Source organism: Aedes aegypti, chromosome 1 (assembly GCF_002204515.2).
Source record: "Aedes aegypti strain LVP_AGWG chromosome 1, AaegL5.0 Primary Assembly, whole genome shotgun sequence".
In the NCBI taxonomy this organism is placed as follows: Eukaryota; Metazoa; Arthropoda; class Insecta; order Diptera; family Culicidae; genus Aedes; species Aedes aegypti.
Genome location: NC_035107.1, coordinates 289,702,275 through 289,722,603, shown reverse-complemented (window position 1 = coordinate 289,722,603; position 20,329 = coordinate 289,702,275). Strand labels below are relative to the sequence as shown.

Genomic DNA, 20,329 nt, shown 5'->3' with positions numbered 1-20,329 from the left:
TATACGAAAATATCCTGGACCGACGGGGAATCGAATTCAGACATTTTAGGTTTGGATTTGCTTTACAGTCGCGGATTTCACCTCTAAACTAACGGGTGTATAGTTTTATTTCGATCATCAATGATAATTGTTAAAAAAAAACATGACAAATAATGGGGAGGCTTCAGGGGGCTGGTTCGCTAGTGTGAATGTAGAAAAAATCAAAACTGATATTTCGCATGGAAATGGGTAGAAGTCTGTGAATATCATTTGCTTTTAAACTTATTTGAGTTTACTGACTATGATGGCAATGATAGTTTGTCCAGAACCTGTTTTATGGGCTTTTGCTTTTAGAAAAAACTATTATCAAAAAAATATATGTTTGGCGTTTCGAATTCGATTTTGACGGCATAAGACAAGTGTAAGTAGACTATCCAAAAAAGATAATTCTGTCTCCAAATTCAAATCTAATACTCCCCTATCGCATTTAAACAAATTACAAATCACGCTCGGTCCATTGTCCTCCTGTCAGTGCCGCGAAAAAACTCATTAATCAAATCGTTTTCCCGAATTGCACCCCTCTGCTGCATACCAAACGACACGACATAAGGCGAAACAAACAACGTGAATCCTGCACCTCTACCTTATAGCATGTGCCGCCGCATCCGCATTTATGATTGGCCTCAATTTGCCCCGCCTTTTTAATAATAACTCGAAAAACGCGATAATAAACAATCCGTACCGGTGCTTTCTGCTACTAGACTCTGCTTCTGCAGCTCACCCAATTTGCTATCCTCCTGGCACAATACACAATAATGCTTGTTTCGCATCCCTTTACCCTATCTCTCGACTCCGATTCTTGATTTAACCACACAAAAATTATCATAATCTCTTCGTGGAAAAAGGAGACAACGAAGCAAGGGGACGAGAGGTGCCATCCTGATGAGAAGAGATAGAAAAACCACGATAGCCGTCCAATCGTTATCCTTTCCTCTGTACAGCACAACAATAGCGGCGCAAGCGCTAAATATAATTACGTTAAGGGATAGCGTTGGATAGCGAGAGTAGGGAGAAAGTGGCGACCAACCGTGGAAAAGTGGGAGGAAATATGATTGAATTAAATACGCACTGGCGCGCTTTCGCGCTCTCTCTGTGCTTTTTGATGGGGATGGATCAAGGGTATGCGTATGCTGATTATGTTTATTGAATTTATGTGTTCAAGTAGTAGGATTAAAATTTTGTAATATTCTATTTTGATTCATGAATTTCCAAAACATTACGCCGAAAAACTTTTGCGGTACGAATCTAAATTGAAAAATCGAAATTTTGCCTTGATATATATCGTCAAACTCCGTGAAATTTCGTTGGGTTTCGAAGCATCATCAACGGATCGTTCGAAATATCGTATACCCTTAGATTGGATGGGGTGGGAATTTTCTCCATATCGATAAGTTTGTACATTTTATATTGAAATGCTGATTTCAATTTGTTACGTTCAGTTAGATTTCTTTTTATATACGTTTTCCTAAATTTAATCCATTAACTCTGTTTGCATGAACTAGAAAAAAAAATCTTGAATCTCAAGCGGTGATAACCAAAAAACAATTTGCTCTCATTTCCAACTCAATTCGCTCCCTCTCTCGAAACCTGGCATAGCCACGCGGTTCGCTGCATCAGGCAAAAACAGGACATCCGTTCAAGTGCCACAAAGGGTGCAACGAGGGAGGAATCGCTGATATGCATCAATTTTAAGGGATGTTTATGATAAAAATCTTCAGTCCCATTGTAGGCTTCGAGCGAGTCGGTTGTGCAATTCCGGGCTAAAAAGAAATAGAAAAAAAGTGTTCAAATTGATAGAGAGGATAGAATGGCTGGACCGTTCCTATCGCCACTGCCCGGTGACCTGTTGACGGAGTATATGTTCGGGAGGAGGCGACAGCGGAGGAATAGGACCACTTTTACGCCCCAACAGTTGCAGGAGCTGGAAACGCTTTTTCAGAAGACACACTATCCGGATGTATTTCTTCGAGAGGAGGTTGCCCTCCGGATCAGTCTCAGTGAAGCGCGAGTTCAGGTGAACTATTTGAATTTTGGAACAATGGAATATGCTAAAAGCACAATTGAAATGAATAGTGTCCAGGTGTGATTCAGATTTGAAAAAAACTACTTCATGTGGATTTGAACAGACCAAAAATGTATAGTGAATCGTGGAATGTGTGTGTCGATAAATTTCGAGCTAACAGTGGATATGTTCATAATCAAAGCCTTTAGCGATATGCATCTTCTTCCGTAATAGTGATTTTATAAAACATTTCTACAGATCAAAAGTGATTGATATTATACTACTTGAACAACAATGATTGAATTTTTAAAACTAAGGGAATCATACCTGATACACTACTCACCTACATTTTCAAAGCTGCTTGGATTTATTTAAATTTTATGGTAGTTTTACAGGGGCATGTCATGTCATGGGCATGTTCAAAGCTGCTGTCAAAGATTGTTGAGCCTAAAACATTTATGCCAATTTTACAGCAGATTTATTATACCTCTTAAAATGTCAATGATGCACCAGCAATTCATTCCATCTTCAGAAACATGATTAAATCACCAAAAATAGTAGAAGAAAATCCAAATATTCACTGGGCAAGAGTTTGGCAAAACATTCGCGGAAAACATTTTACTTCGGAGGAAAAGTCCACCTACTATTTGGTCATCAACGAGAAAATACCACACGCTGCTCTGTTCTTCAGACAAAATAGGATTGACAGTCCAATGTCCAACCGGTGGAGCACAAACTCTCAACATGTGTTCGCGTGCAACATCTGTGGAATCATCTTCGTTTAAAATTAGACACAATTTTAAATAGAAGAGTAACCTACAAAATGTTATCTTTACCAGAACTGAATAACACTGAAGTGAATACCAGAAACAAGGCTCTAAAAATGTTTATTGTGTATGTAAACTTTGTTTTAGATGTCAACAGTTGTTTTACAATAGAAGCACTTGACTTTGTTTTATGTTGTAATTGTCTTTAAATGTAGTATGAACTAAATAAATGTGTTTACAAAAAAAAAATGATAACCTCTTGAAGAGTGAGCCACTTGGTTGTTAGACGTGACAATTGTCAGAATTTTATGATGTTTTTTTTTCTTATTTATCAGCAATTTTATTGAATTGAAATTCAGTGATCAATAAACGTACAAAAAATGACCAATTCCCACCCTATCGAGGAGGTGGCATTGTGTCAACAAAGATAGAATTGATCCGCAAAAGAAAAGCACCAGAAGAACTGTAACTATGTTCATATTTGATAGACTTACCAAAAACAATGAATAAGATGGGGGCAATTTGAATGAGCAATTTGAAAAAGCTTTTTATTTCAAGCTTCTTTCGTTGATATGTTCTAAATAAACCACTTGTCTCAAAATCTTTTTTTTTTTGTAAATAGCTTTAGAAATCTGGAGAGATTTCTCCACAGGCCCATTGTCATCCCCATCGACATTTTGCTTAATCCAACTTATAAGTGATCTAATAGCAAGCATGTGAAAAAGGAATTGAACTTTCATGTAGGGTGTAGTTTTGGATCAGAAGTATTACTAACTTTGTTGATAAGAATTCTTCAACTCATAGAGTTTGAATTCTACGGTAATTTAGCAAATAATTCACCATACACGTACAATGCTGCTAGCAAGTTGACTGAAATCGACAAATAATGCTTTTTAAATAGGCTGCATCTCAAAAATTTGACATGATGTGAAGTTTTCAAAATTCATTGCCAATTAGCAAAATTAAGTTGGGTAAAATGCAGTACTTTGGTGCTTGAGAAAAAACAAATGTTTGCAGTGTAATCTTTGTTTAGTGATTCAGGTTGATTTTCAAAGATGATTTCAAATAAAAACACAATTTGAAATATGCGCAAAGAATAATCTAAGAAGACTGTAATTTTAAAAATAGATAATCATATACTATTCAAAAATCGATATCATTAGTAAACTAAAAGTTTTATTGAATCCCCGAGTTTAGACATCACAAATTAAAACTTGTGAGTTTCAATAATATTTAGGGGCCCATCCCGAGCAAAGTCGAATAACAACCGCATAACATAGTGATAACAAGATGTACATCATGATTTCATTTTCTTATTTTTTGTTATCTATACAAAGACTCTTGTAATCAACGAATTTTGATCTGTCAGATCGAGGATGCCGCCGACGGGTGAATGACGTCAAATGTTTGTTATAATAATTCGATCAATATAACTTATTGATAACATAATGAGTTATCAGTGAGGGAAATTGGCTGGATAACAAAACTTGTTATCAATTTGTTTCAAATGATAACACAATGAGATATTTATATGAAATATTTAGTACAAACTTTTGTTATCATGTTTGTTATGTTGCCTGCTTATTCTACCAAAATAAAAACAAACTGAGTTATCAAATGCTTGTTATCGGATAACACAACTTGTTATCATTTTGTTACCAATCTTTGCTCGGGAGCTAGCCTTACCGGTAAACGTGCAGCTATTAAACAAGATCAAACTGAGGGTTGCGGGCAGGAGCGTAACCAGGATTTTCTTCAGGGAAAGGCGAGCGACGTTGAAAGTTTATTTACTATTTTTACACAAAATTGATCATTACAAACAACTTCTGCACCTTTTTGCATTAAAATATTATGAACATCCATCCTCATTTTTCATTCACAGTGCGCAAAATGGAGAACGAAAGTTTGGTTCAATTTGTTGTCTGAGTAACATGTCCATTAACGGTTCGGAAAAGTCCAGATCGGAAAACTTTCTTAAATTCGATTAGTAGAGATTCAAATGATGAGTTCATACATTTCCTTTAAGGATTTCTAAGATAGATTCCATCAATATTTGTTCTGAAAGTAACTCTCGAATTTCTGCAAATATCCCTAAAATTGTTTTCCGGAGCATTCCTCCAAGGAAACCGTCAGAAATTGTCCCAAAAAATGTCTCAAGGTTCATTAAAATCAAATCCTTTTAATCTGTAAAATGTAAAATTTTAAAAATACTACTGATGAATTTTATACAAAAATTTGAAGCACAGACTCCTTCGTATACTATTTCAAAGATTTTTCAAGTATGTTTTTCCGATTGTACCCCGTTTGGCATAAAGTCGTTGGGCATAAGGTCATTTGGCATAAAACCGTTTGGCATAATGGTCGTTTGGCATAATAGCCGTTTGGTATAATGGTCATTTGGCATAATGGCCGTTTGGCATAATCATTGACTTAGAACGAATATCGGCATTTTTGAAGCCTTCACAGAGATCAACACTACCGAGCCCATTGCAGACATTTTTGGTATGTTCTCAACAAGCGTGGTGTGTTCGTTCAGAGATTTCCCAAGCTATGAATGCCGAAAATTGTTGTGGCATTGGGTAGCATTACTAAATAAAACTCGTGACGGGTCTGGTGGAAGATCTTTTCGGAATATTATTTTTTCTACATCCCAGAGTATCTATGAGCAAATGAATATAGTAAATTGGCAAAGAAAGTTCGCAGTAATTCATAAAGGGAACGCTCATAGAATATTTCGCTGCAGATCAAGCTCTGTTCCAGTGTGGACGTAGCACTCGATAAAAGAAGAGAAAATTTATTTGCAAAATATAAAAAGCTCCAAAGATCTATTATTGGAGCATAATGAAAAAAAGTAGCTTGTATATGAGAGCAGATTATTTTTCGTTTAAAATGTTTAAGGCTCTAACGCATAACAATCTTCTCACAGCATAACTGAAATGTACAAAACATTTATAAAAGAAAACACTTGTGGCAAAACTTTTCAATCATTCTATATAAATTTATTAATTTTTGAAGTGTGATTTGTGAAATTTGTGATTGAGATAATATTTTTCCAGCATATTTCGAAAGGAGATCATGCGTTTGAAAAAAAAAGTTGAATATTGGCAGATTCCAAAGTAATTATCATTACAACAGCACGTCTTGCAAAGAATGATAGACCAGCAAAATATGAATATGGTAAACATTTAGCTTTACGAAATAATAAAATTTAAAATAGTATAAATATAAAGAACAACCTATTTTTAAAAGAAGGCAAAATTTATTATTAAATCAATAGAAGATTGGACGACAAAAATTATTGCGGCGTAATAAAACAAAAAGACATCAACAATTGCGTTCAGAATCATCGAAGTTTTTGTGCTACTTTTCCCCGAATGTGGTTTCTGCAAATGTCGGTTCCCGGAATGCCTGTTCATTAAATGACCCTTTTCCCTGAATGCCATTTCCCCGCATGAGCGGTTTCCCTGAAAAGTGGTGCAGTTTAAATAGGTGCTACAATAGTCTTCAGTGGCTGGATAGTGAACGAGAAAGAAAGATAAGCAATCAAAAGAAGGTGTTATTCTGTCATTCTCGGTTATACACATGTTGGCAAAAATGCTGAGGACGGTAAAACTCGAAAGAACCGTCAATTAAATAAAGAAGGGTGCATATAAATTTTAAATCAACGATTTTTATACCTATAACTATAGTTTCATCATATTTAGAAAAAAACTAGAACGTGTGACAGAAGGGTGAATTTGTGCTATCAAAATCTTCAGTGCAAAAATTTATCCCAATAGCGAAACTTAAAAGAAGAATTAATATTTGAAAGAAGGGTAATGTCTGGGTATATAATAAAATATTATTGACAATAACTTTACTAATATGCTTTAGTTTAATCAAGAGCATGTGATTGTTGAAGAAAATATCATTTTGTTTCATGACTATAAAAACAGGCGTGATATCATCAGAAAGATTTAATAGAAACGTAAAAACGAGTGTCATCTTAAGAAATTCTTGATTTCAGACTCATTATGCCAAACGGCTTTTATGCCAAACGACCATTATGCCAAACGACTTTATGCCAAATGACCTACCTACTGTTACTGGTACCTACTGTACCACCTGTTTTTCCGGATCCCTAAAATTATTTTTCTAAGAATTATATTAAAGATTCATTGTATCTCTCAAAACAGTTTTGAATTTCCGAACATCTCAGAATATTTTCTCCTAAATTCATTCAGGAATTGAATTCGGAATTTCTCTATGGATTGTCTCAGAAATAGTGTCGATGTTTATTTCTAGTATCAAATTAAAACTGTTTCAAGAATTTCTTCAGAATCCAATCTATTTTTGTTTCTTGAGATATGATCAAGATTGTTTTTACACGTTACTCCTAGTCGTCTTTTTTTTTTGGATTCTGTGATACATGTTCAAGAATACTGGAGAAAATTAATCCAACGCGAAGGAATTTCTCTTGAGACTGCTAATGAAATATATCTAAGTATTTCCTCGAAAGTTCTCTCTGAATGAACATTCAAAATTCTTTTATTATTTTGTTTCATTTTTTGTTTTTTTTTCAGCCTTATTTTTAAGAATTCTTATAAAATAATACTAATCAACACTCAAATAATGCAAAATTACTTCCGAATTACCGAAATTCTTACAAACACCCGTATACAAATTTGTGGGCTTCGTGGCCTTGCGGTTAGCGGCGTCAGTCGTCTAGGCGTATTGTGCCACGGGGTGTGGGTTCGATTCCCGCTCCAGTCAGTGAAAACTTTTCGTCAAACGAAAAAATCATCGCTGGGCTACTGGGTGTTTCGTGTTATCCGTTGCCTATGGTTAGTGATCGTTCAGTCTGTGCTGCCTATGTGCTGAAGACGGTGTAAATTATCTTCTCTTAGAATTTCTTTAGAAACTCCTGAAACTCTCTTTAAAATTCCATTGATCATAATTGAAAGATTCCTCTAGAAAAAAAATCTTGCCAAATAAACACCAGTATTTTTTCTAAGAACATTTTTAGAATTTATGGAAGGAAATAACGAAGAATATGATGAATGAAGATATTACTGTATATGATTCTACGGAATATTATTCTTAGAAATAAGAGAAATAAATCCAAAGCATTAGATGAAATCCTGAAAAAAACTCTGAATTATTTTCAATCACCCTTTGAAAAATTTCTGTTTTAGTATTTGGAGGAATTCTGAGAAAACTATTCTCGAGAAGTCACAGAAACAATTACTGGAGAAATCAATGCGGAATGTTTAAGATAAACTTTGAAGGAAATCAAAACATAAAATTTTAAATAATACTTATTCAACTCTTCGAACTCTTGAATGTTTTAGAATGTCTGAAATCTCTATATGATTGTATGATGAACTTTGAAAAAAGTAATTGAAATAAGGAAAATTTTCACAGGAATTGTTATGAGATCTGTTGGCTCTGGAGAAATATACAGCGACAATGTCTAAAAATATTCTAATTATCGGAAAAATTCTGAGAACTTCCTTGAAGTAGCCAAACCAGCATTTTTTGAGAAATTGCTAGGATAATCTCTTAAAACTACTCAAGGCAAAATCCTTGAAAACCCTTAGAGTAATTTCGTGAAATATCCCTGGCTCGGACGATGCTGGGGATGCCGAAGGTTGCATCTCATCAAGGTTTTCTAAGAAAGATTTAAAGAAAATGGATTTTTAAAGGGGCCTTTGGAAGACTTTCTGAAGTCATTAAAGGCAAAATCCTGTTTAAGCTATCAGAATCAATTACCCAAAAAAATATGTTGAGCGATAACTGAAGATATTTGGACAGAAGAAACGGTCGAATTTTACATGGGACGAAAGCAAAAACATGAAAAATAAGCTTCAACCAGGATGCCATAGATGAATTCTCAATGGTGTCTAGAGAAATAAGTTCATTGTGAAATTTGTGTAGAGATTTTAAGGAAATTATTGATTGAAGCCATGGATTAACTTCTGGCAAAGAAGAAAAAATGAGAAACTAAAATTATATCTCAACAACATTGCTGAGGACTTTATGCATAAATTTACACTACTCCCTGAAACGAGAATAGAATAGAATAAATTATTGGAAAGGGTTTTGATGAAATTGCATAAAAATCTGAAGAAAAGTGAGTGAAGCAAAATAAAGAAGAAGGAATTCCTAGCGAATATGTGGAATTATTCTCTATCGAATCCCTAGACAAATCCCAAGATGATTCAATAGATGCTTACCACAAACCTTTCGAGTTTTAAAACAAATGTTTGGCGGATAACTCACAAGATCCATGGCGGGCTAGTGTTAGCGTTAGCGTTAGCATAGCTACGGTATACTGCGTAGGTTGGATACTAGCAACAATAATGTTTCGTTTTCTAATATCATCCAGACTGTTTTCAGGAACAAGGCTTGGGAAAAACCTTGACCCAATCTTGAACAATATTACCAAGCGCATGAATATTGCTATTCCTGGCCACGCCCATCTTTACCGTAACTTGGGATAGGGGTTAAAATGCGTATACCGAACATGCTACACCTGGAAAATGCGAAAAAAAAATCGAAATTACTGCATTTCGTCTTGCATACCGGAAGGCAAAAGCCAAACAGGTTTGAAAATGGTAGTTTAAAGTAATCCGTGGCTAAAATAATGGAACAAATTCACCGCATTTATTTGCTGAAATCTTCTGTCGCTTCTGGATGCAGAATTACATTCCGCCCTAGACACAACGGGTGCAAAAATTCAGCAGAATCTCAGCACCAGAAATAGAAATTGAATAATTCGCTGCACTTTCAATTCTGTTCACTATATCTTTCTGGTACATAATAATTAAACTAAAACACATTCTTAAAATATAAATAAGCAGAATGAAACAGTTTTTTGACGGCAGAGAAAAGTTTTCGCGTCCTTTTTCTTTCATGGCACACTTCGATCTTCTACTCACAAGATCCATGGCGGGTTATTCATAAAGTCTTTGAATGATTTCTTTGGCAGATCTTTGGCAGAAGTCTGATTGGGACTCCATGAAATATCCGAAAATTTAATCATTGTATTACCGATGGTTGATCAAAATTAAGGGAGATTCAACTTTCATACTACGAGTTATTGTTCTAATTGTTTCAAATCAAACTATGACTGAAGCAGTTCAAGTTGGTTTAAAATTCACTTATCAATTGTCATCGAATTACTTTTTAATTGATCAAAATATTTGTTATTTAATTCTTAATTGGAATGCTTGTTCTTTAAATGGTAAAGAGGACGAGCTGTTTAATTTTCCAACAGCAAACAACAAAAAGCAGTTATTACTGAAACTTATTTGAGAACTGGATCCAAACTTTTCCGTTTATAGTAATGATCGACTTGATGGGGCATGTGGGAGAGTTGCAATCATCATTCATAGGCGTATAAAACAAAAACTTTTGTCGTCATTCGAAACATAAGGTGTTTCTGTTGAAACTCAGCTTGGTAAATATACTTTCATAGCTGCCCATTTGCCTTTCCAATGCACTGGGCAGCAAGTTAATTTGATCCAAACTGACTTGCAAAAATTGACTCGCAATAAGTCAAAGATTTTTTTTGTCATTGGCGACTGTAATGCCACATGGAGTAATTCGCATAGTAATTCCAACGGCAGAATGTTTTTGATGCGTGCTCTTCAGGATATTACTCAATTCAATACCCTGATACTACTAACTGGTCACTCATGCTGATTTTGATTCTGATCATGTCCCTATTACATTTCAATCAGCTCCACTTTCAATTATTTTCGAGCCGACTGGAATACATATGAAACGTATGTTGACTCTAATCTTGTTGTTAGAATTTTTTTACAAACAAAACTTGATATTGACAATGCTCTTGAAACTTTAACAAATTCCATTGTTGAAGCCAGGAGCATTGCAATTCCAAAATGTGAAGTAAAATTTGAATCCGTGATTATAGACGATGATTTGTGTGTGGTACTGAATGAACATTGTCATAGATCTTGTCTTCCAACCCTGTTATGATGGTTGACAATCAAACGCCTGTTGAAAGAACTCCGAGAATGTAACATCGGATCGGACATCAAAGGATCTAGTAGACATGGCACAACTTCGACGCCTCACTCCTATAGTAATGTCAGAATAGAATGCAAGGTTCTTCGTGGTGCTCCTGCTTGCCAACAACGATTCTGAGCTTCACATTTGGCGAACCTGCTAGAATTTTAAATAAATTTTTCCTGGAGAGCCTGGATTCGATAGCAAGCGGGAGTGTCCACTAGGAAATGTGTTTGTGTCGAGTGCTTCTTAAACCGCGTGTGAAAATATGTATTCAGAGTGATTGTGGAGTGAAGTTTGAATCTGATAAAAAGGCATCTGTAAGTAAACAGCAATGTGGTATTTTCTATGAATAATAGAAAACTGATTGAAGAGGAAATAAGACATTAATATGCATTAGCCGCTTCACTACTCGCTGAAGCAGCAATGTTTCTCTCTGTCCTTGTTGTTGCTCTTATTGAACACCAGCATCACCTCAACTATTTGAGTTGCGCGATGCAGGCTTTGAAGTGAATATTTTGTTTTGCATTTGAATTCAAACAGATGGAAATATTTGAATGAAATAGAAAGTGTTTCATCTATTTTATCCGATTCAAAGATTATGATCATTTTGAGCTGATTCATCTAAGTTATGAAGTGCGCATTCTGCTTTTATCAGGGACCTATTTTCTGCATAGGTTGAACGAAAAGAAGAATAACGTTAGGAACTGAACTATTTTTTTTGCAGAAGTCAATTGTACATATCCGTACAAAACGTGTATAAAAAAAAATATCGTATAATTAAGTATAATTTGTAAAATAATGTGATTTTGCAAAAGAGAAGTGAAGTGTTAAAGTTATTAGTGGGTTTCATGAATATTAATCAATTTGTATAACTTATCAATTATTTATCAATAATTTCAATCGAAAAAAAAACTCCCGTAACATTTATCAACTGTGCAAATTTCTATATGAATAATAATAAAACTTCGCTTTGGTTGTATGTGATCATTTCATCGTTTCTTCTGTGATGATTCACACATTTCTATATCTTATCTCTCCTGCTTTCAAATAAAAACATAATTTCAATAAAATAAAATAGAGTGAAAAATGAATGTAAGTGTGTGCAACTATTCCTAACCATGGGCGATTTTGAATTGGTGTTCCAAAAGTAGATTTTTCGTTCCAATTAATCGATTTTTTGATGTTGAAACAACATGAAATCCTAATACAAGGGATTTGATCTTATTTTGAGTCGTTGTTCTTGTAAATTTGTTTACGAGTGAAGAAATCGAATCAATTTAAATAAAATCGATACAAAGGACAAATCGAATTTTAATCGATTCAGTATTATCGATGTTTTGGTCAAATTTGACCAATAATGCACATGATTGTTTTCTTTCCTATTTGCTTCAGTACATTGTGTATCCTGTAATGTTTAACGAACAAGTTAAGTGTGAAGCATATTGAATCGGTGAAATTTGTAAATTTTGTATCGATAACCGATGTGATCCAAACTATTCAAATCTACTTAATTCATTATTATTTCTAAATAAATGCCATGTTTAAAAAAAAAAAATTGTTTGAAAAAAATATCCTTAACGCGACTGTTGGTTGCTATGGAAAAAATGCCCTTCACACAATTGGTGTATGCAATACAAAAAAAATGTCATTAACGTGACTGGTGGTTGCAATAAAGAAAATATTATTGCCGCGATTGGTGGTTGCATTTGGTTTGGTATTTGGTTGTTTTTAACGCGACAGATGGTTGCAATGAATATGTTATTAACTCGACTGGTGGTCGCATACTTGTTCCTAGCAATCAATGTTATTGATATTGCTAGCGCGACTGGTGGTCGCATATTTGTTCTAAGCAATGGTGGTGTATACTTACTACCGCGACTGGTGGTCGCATACTTGTTCATAGTAACTGCTATTGATGTTGTTAACTCGACTGGTGGTCGTAAACTTGCTCCTAGCAAGTATTATTGATGTTGTAAGCTCGACTGGTGGTCATATATTTGTTCTATGCAATGGTGGTGTACACTTGCTACCGCGACTGGTGGTCGCATACTTGTTCATAGTAACTGCTATTGATGTTGTTAACTCGACTGGTGGTCGTATATTTGCTCTAAGTAATGGTGGTGTACACTTGCTATCGCGACTAGTGGTCACAAATTGGTTCCTAATAAAAGTAATGTTCACATGCATGCGCGACTGGCGGTCGAAAATGTATCTAAAGAATAAGATATGTAAGCCCAATGATGGCTAGTAACTTAGTAGATATGTTATATCAAAACAAGTAGTCTTTGAGTGAGTATTTCCGTAAAAGTACGGTGGATTGAATGTACAACAAGATGAAAGTCAAACACTGATGCTACTCTGTTGAACGCATATATGTCAGTTTATTGATAGCAATATTTTGTCCAAAATTCGTCTTACATATGTCATTTCATATAATTAGCTTGCCGTTTCTAATGTATGGAACGACATTCAACCGATCAATATCAACTACAGCGGAAAAATGTTTCAAAGTCGCATGTACAAGTGAACAGTTGAGATATGAAACAGTATACATCGGTGAAGTTCTTAGCGATGTGAAATATACATCCTGAATTCCTGAAAGCTTTCGTGATGACGGAAACGATGTGAAAACTCATCACTTCAAACTTTTTTTTTTCCTGAGAAGAGGGAGGATGTGTGGTACTGAATGAACATTGTCATAGATCTTGTCTTCCAACCCTGTTATGATGGTTGACAATCAAACGCCTGTTGAAAGAACTCCGAGAATGTAACATCGGATCGGACATCAAAGGATCTAGTAGGCATGGCACAACTTCGACGCCTCACTCCTATAGTAATGTCAGAATAGAATGCAAGGTTCTTCGTGGTGCTCCCGCTTGCCAACAACGATTCTGAGCTTCACAATTTGAACTCTTGATCCGTCTTAAAAACGTGAAGAGAAGGCAATTTCAACGCATTCGCGATCCTGCTATAAAAATTAAATGTAATGATCTACAGGAAAATTAAAAAAGATTTTCTCAGTTAGAAAAAAATATAATAAAATATCTCAATTAGAGCCAGCACTTTTGGAATTATCTAAAATTATGAAAAAAATAAACCTCAGAAGCCAATACCGGCATTGAAAACAAATTATTACTAACTAATTGCGAAAAAGCTCAAAAACATGCAATGCTGTTTGAAAGTGCGCACAATTTTAATTTAGGACATACTTCCTTAGCCGAGTGGTTAGAGTCCGCGGCTACAAAGCAAAGCCATGCTTTAGGTTTCTGGGTTCGATTCCCGGTCGTTCCAGGGTCTTTTCGTAATGGAAATTTCCTTAACTTACATGAGCTTAAAGTATCATCGTACCTGCCACACGATATACGCATGCGAAAATGGCAACATAGGCAAAGAAAGTTCTCCGTTAATAACTGTGGAAGTGCTCTTAGAACACTACGCTGAGTAGCCGGCTTTGTCCCAGTGGAGACGCTAATGCCAAGAAGAAGAAGACATACTAGTCCAAAAGAAAATCAAGTTACTCAGGGCTTCGAAAATATTCTCAATCAAGAAAAGAAAGCCCCTGGCGATGATTGAATTTTTTTCATCCTCATCAAGAAACTTCCAGAAAGTAGCGTATCATTCGTAACCACACTTCATATATTTTATGGAAGGGATCATTAGAGTATGTTTAAGAAAAAAAACTACTATGTGAACTTTAACACTTTACTTCACTTTTGCAAAAGAAAAAGTAAATACTAAAAATCACTAGTAAGACGAGCAAATACCTTGAAACTCTAATATGTTGCTTATCTTGACAGATAGACCTTTTTCGTCTACGACTTACAGACTTCTTCAGTGTGGAGTGCTGCTTTTTTTTATCATTCTTAGTTGATATATTTCACAAATGTTTTCAGTTGGTATATATTCCTGACAAAAATCCTGCAGAAGCTTCTAGCTATCGTCCAATCAGTTTGCTCTCCTTTATCAGTGAACTTGTTGAAAAGGTCATTTTGAACAGAATGATGGTCCACATCAACGAAAATTATTTTTTTGCCAGTGAACAGTTCGGATTCCGCCATGGACATTCGACCACTAACCAACTTTTAAGTGTAACAAATTTGATTCATTCCAACAAATGTGAAGGCTATTCTACTGGTCTTGCTCCTCCAGACATAGAAAAAGTATTCAACAGTGTTTGGCATGAAGTCTTGATCGTAAAGATAAAAAGCCTAAATTTTGCAACATACATTGTTATAATCATCAAAAGTTATCTGTCAAATCGTACACTTCAGGTTAATTATCGGAACTTCAACTCTGAAAGAATTTCTGTAAGACTGGTGTTCCTCAAGGCAGCATTTTGAGACCAATATTATACAATATTTTCACATCTGTCAGATCTCATGTCAGAAATCTTTGTTTGCGGATGACACAGGCCTCTCCGCCAAAGGACGAAGCCTGCGTGTCATTTGTAGTCGAGTGCAAAAAATTTGAATGCTTTTTCTTCATACTTGCACACATGGAAAATTTCTCCTAATGCTTCCAAAACTCAACTAATAATATTCCCACATAAACCAAAAGCTCTTTATTTGAAACCTTCAAGTAGACATATTGTCACGATGAGAGGGGTTCCAATAAATTGGTCAGATGAAGTTAAGTATCAAAGGCTCATGCTAGATAAGAATTTAACTTTCAAAAATCACATTTGAGGGTATTCAAGTCTATCCCCTAATTAATAGAAAATCAAAACTTTGTCTTAAGAACAAGCTTTTGATATTCAAACAAATTTTCAGGCCAGTCATGTTGTATGCTGTACCAATATGGACTAGCTGTTGTAATACCAGGAAAGAATGCAGAGAATTCAAAACAAAATTTTGAAAATGATTCTGAAGCTTCCTCTCTGGTAAAGTACCATTGAATTACATAGAATATCCAATTTTTAAAAATTGGAACAAATGTCAAATATTTTTTTTTAATAATTTCAGGTAAAAATCGTTACAATCTTCTATTGCCACGATTAATGCGTTATATGTTTAGGATAATTTAGGTTTTTTTCTCCCATAAGCAGGTGAAATCAACTCACCTGTAAAAAATCTGAACTGCTACGGCAAGTTTTAAATAGGATAAATTGCTTATCATAATCAAAACGTGGGTTTGCATTTTGTATGCTTAACCAACTGCTCGGCAGGCAACAGTGGTGCTCCTGGCGGGCAGGTACAATGGGGCTCTGCACTGTTTTTATTTTGCATGAGATATTGACGTTTACTGGCCTTGTTGCTTACTAATTTTACGAAGTCCAATCAAAATGCGGTCTTCGGCAAAGTTGTAACTGTGAAGATTTGACAGGAGAAAAATGTGTTCACTTTTCTGTTAACACTGCGATTACACTGCGGAACACGTTTTTGTCCCAAGCATCAAAATACCGCTATTAGCTTAAGGCTAAGTAGCCCGTCATTCGTTTTGGCAACAACAATGATGACTTTTCAGCTTGCATTTCAAAGTGATAAAACTCAGTCTCGATAGTTTATATTGACTTGAAAAAGTATCACTGTACGCGCTAACATGCATAAAGTATGCAAAACTAAATGATTTTCTTTGATTCGAAAACGTGAGATGAATTAGCAACAATCATCAACGACGCGCACAAATTTCAATGACGGCCTACTTCGCCTTAACTAAGAATTACTGAGTCCATTGCAGCTTTCAAAAATATCACTGTTGAAATTTTCGAAAATATCTCTGTTTTTAAAAGTGCAAAATTTGCCTATATCAGCCAACTTGTATGCAAGTTTGACAGCTTGTTAGGCAATTTATTTGATTAATTTACCACATAACTCAAACTCCATGTGTTAAACAACACTTATAACACAGACAAATAGACGTAACACTCTAATAATTTACATCGCACAGAATAATAGCGCCCAATTCTAATGTTAGGTAGTTGGCCGACGGGCCAATCGTAACGCTCGCGTCGCTTTTGTTCGAGTTTGACGTTTGCTCACTACCGCCATCTAGTTCGTTGTTGGCCAAATGAGGTATTTTTAGCATTGGGCGTAAGTGTTCACGTGACTATTTTCTCAATTGATAATTGTTCCAGCTGTTACGTCTGTTTGTCTTTGCTCATAATAAGAAATCATAATATTGTCGGTGCTCAAAAGTTATTTTTTGATGATTTAGAAAAGTATTGTATTGTGTCATATAAGAGGAACGAGAAATTTGGAATGGAGACTACAAGCATATTGAAAAAATCCATTTAATCTGGAATTAACCGTGTGATTTCAACCAAATGATATCTAAAATGAAAGTTGAAGTCCTATTTTGCATGCTTGGTCGATAAGATCACAAAATAAGTTATGTCAACATCCATTAAACCAGAGTTTTATTCAACTTTGGTGACCTGTAGCCATGAATTGTGACGTGCTGGAACATTTCTGAGAACGGCATCAGATTCACCAACCCCAAATCTACAAGAGACACATAATCTGGTTCTTAAGACAAGCAAAAATGTCATTTTTGTTACGCTGTGTAATTATTACGAACAGTTAGAGGACTGAACACAAAAGGTTTTCCTTTTCCATAGAAATTTTCATAGAAACTTCGAATGGCGTGTCTAATCACTTCAAATTTCGGGACATAATTGACACCGTTTAAATCTAGGGGTGCAAAAACATCAATATTTGCCTCAGTCTAATGCTCACACATTAACCTTAATAATTGTTGATAAAAGAAATAATAACTGTCTGTAGCCTCGAAAAAACAACATATTAAAAAGTTGATAGTTCAATAAATGTTATTTTCAAAAACTTTTTGGCAATGAATATGTTCATTGGGACGATGAAAGTTAAAAACGAGTTTCTAATTACATGATAATTTGCTCATACTGCTACCACCTTAGTAGCAGAATAGTTCCAAAATTTAACATAATATCGTCTATTTTCTTATTTCGCTGATGCAGGTTTGGTTCCAAAACCGCCGAGCAAAATGGAGAAAACAAGCCAGGCTTCAGCTTCTGCAGGACGCATGGAGAATGCGTTGCTTAGGTATCAACTCACCGCAACTAGTTGTTGGTAAGTCCTACCACTCACCATTCTCCCCTTTTAGAAAAGCTCCATTTATTCCACCGTCTCATTCCAGATCCACAAAACCCTGCCTCAGCCAACAACAACAACCCCCCTAGCAAGAAACCGGACGGCTCCGGAACACCTCCCAAAGAACCAGAATTCACCCTCATGCACCCGGCATTCCAGGGGCCAAATGGATCCTCGCCGAACAACTCCACCGAAGCAGCCAAACGACCGGATCTGCCAAATCACCCTGCTCTTTTCCCTAACGGTGGACCAACAGGGCAACCCACAGTACGAGACGATCGTCAACTGTACCCATTGGCTCATGCGGCCACTCACATTGCAAACCACCCGGAGGATTCCAACGGTAGTGACCTTTCGGACGGATCCGAAGAGATCGATCTCACCACCAACGGAGGCTGCATTGACTATTCCAGCAGTGGGGCTAATAGGAATTAAGCTCTTCCATTACACACAGTGTACAGTTGTGTTCAGAATAATAGTGGTGAAAGTCGATTTTCATATAAACTGCTCCACTTTGGCATGCACTAATTTTGTTTCCCTCTGAGAAATCGACAGAGAACTAAATATACTCAAGTTCATTACCAAAAACATTGAAAGTTTTCAGAGAATTTGTGAAAAGTTTGACACCAGGTGAAATTTTTGTGGTAATAATAAACTTGAGCATACTTGTATTTTTCTGCCAATATTCTTATTCACAAAGTAACAGCAAGTCAAAGTTTATCTCTCTGTCAAACTCGGTTTTTACTACCACTATTTTGAGCACATCTATACGTATACATAGTTTATGCAAGTGTACATATTCAGATTTACGCTAGAAGCCAAAGCACTCTCATTGTAATCTTCTCGCTAGTCAGTCGTCTTGTGGAGACATTCTCTGTTCAGAAGCAGTTTTAAATACATATTACACATTCTCGTTCGCCTTTTTCTCTAATGAAGCCGGATTTGATTGCGCACGCACGTACGATTGAATGACATTTTTGCGAATTTTATTTCATATCCACTTTCTCTTGCAAATGGGAGTTCTGTTTGATCTTCCGACCTTGACGCTTGCTCCTTAGCAGTGCGTCAAGGAAGCCCGAGCAGTCCTCAGTTGTTTTCCCTCTCGGGTCGTGCGCCTATTTTCTCTGAGTGCTTTTATATAGCCGAGCAAACGAGTTAAGGTGAAGATGAATCGAAGCCAAAGTCCAAATTTTCAAGAGCACGGATCTTGAGAACCAAACACCTGTTTGAGCTGAAAACCTTATCGATTGGTCACCACCAGCTAGTGACCAATCGATTAAGTTTTCAGCTTAAACGGATGTTTGGTTCTCCTGATCCATGCTCTTGAAAATTTGAACTTTGGCTTCGATTCATCTTCACCTTAAGCTGAAGTGGATTGTTGCTGCTCAGTCAAGGATGACGGATCAATTGGTGAGCTCGTTTCATGCTACTATTTCTAATCTAAAAAAAATGTATGACTGCACATTTAATCGATACAACGGAAGGACGTAAATATGATTTTTCAACAAACTATGAATGGTACGTCACTGTGAGTGTCGACATATACTCTAATTCATGAATTATTTATGTTTAACATTTTTTTGTTTTCAAAACACCCCTTTCTTTTTATCTTTATTTTTGTAATTAAAAAATCTTTGAACGGTTCGACACTACAAGTGTAGACTTGCGAAAGGTTTACTTTATTCAACAAACTTTGGATGGTTCGCCACTGTAAGTGTCGGCATAAGAATAAGAGTGTTCTATGATGTTCCAGCCAATCGAGTTTTTTGTTGCTTTCGTCTCGACAGCTGTAGGAATGTTACTTTTAGGTTTTTGTTCAACAAACTTTGAATGGTTCGTCACCTCAAGTGTCGGCATAATTTTCCTCTACATAGAAATTGTTCATATCAAATGAAAATATTATATTTTCATAAAAGCATATTTATATTTGACAAATAACTATTTATCATGGTCTAATCGCTTATCAAAGTGAATCCTGTGACCCAACGATCCTGCCCATTAACAAACTTTCCTCCCAGTAACCTTTGTGGAGATGCAGAGGAAAACACGGTCTCCAAATAGCAAAGGATACACACTAACATTCCTTCCTCCAATCCCACCTGACTGCAAGGACGTGGCCGGCGCCGTTATTGACCCTGTATAAATAGAGGCACTGAGTTATGCACACTGAAGAAGATTATGGCCAATCCCAGCCGAACTTCTAGTTGATTCTTTGTGCATTTTCACTGACTCCGGTCAATCACGGAATAGCAACCATTGATATGTGTAGTCAGTCTAAGCTAAGCTATCCACTTTCTCTTGCAAATGGCTTGGTTTGGTCGGCCGGGAATACGGTTTGGTCTTATTATTGTACACCTCTTGAAAATGGAAGAAAGTCCTATGATGTGGGTATCTTATTCAGAGGTGAAACTTGGAACAGTGGGTGATTTGTTGAACCAGGT

At 35.8% G+C, this 20,329-nt stretch overlaps 1 protein-coding gene across 1 annotated transcript; it reads left to right on the top strand.

The window, feature by feature from the left end:
- Positions 1 to 1,774: 1,774 nt before the first annotated feature.
- LOC5569688 (retina and anterior neural fold homeobox protein 2) lies at positions 1,775 to 18,801 on the top strand. Its single transcript, XM_021838732.1, has 3 exons — positions 1,775 to 2,053; positions 17,756 to 17,867; positions 17,935 to 18,801. The coding sequence occupies exons 1-3, from the start codon at positions 1,847 to 1,849 to the stop codon at positions 18,321 to 18,323; spliced, it is 708 nt and encodes a 235-aa protein (XP_021694424.1). The 5' UTR covers positions 1,775 to 1,846; the 3' UTR covers positions 18,324 to 18,801.
- Positions 18,802 to 20,329: the final 1,528 nt, after the last annotated feature.

What these genes read in the sequence shown, in the direction of transcription:
- LOC5569688 (XM_021838732.1), top strand. Translation starts at nt 1,847, where the DNA reads ATGGCTGGACCGTTCCTATCGCCACTGCCCGGTGACCTGTTGACGGAG. An exon ending in TCAGTGAAGCGCGAGTTCAG is followed by an intron (nt 2,054 to 17,755) that starts GTGAACTATTTG and finishes TCGCTGATGCAG; the next exon opens with GTTTGGTTCCAAAACCGCCG. An exon ending in CTCACCGCAACTAGTTGTTG is followed by an intron (nt 17,868 to 17,934) that starts GTAAGTCCTACC and finishes GTCTCATTCCAG; the next exon opens with ATCCACAAAACCCTGCCTCA.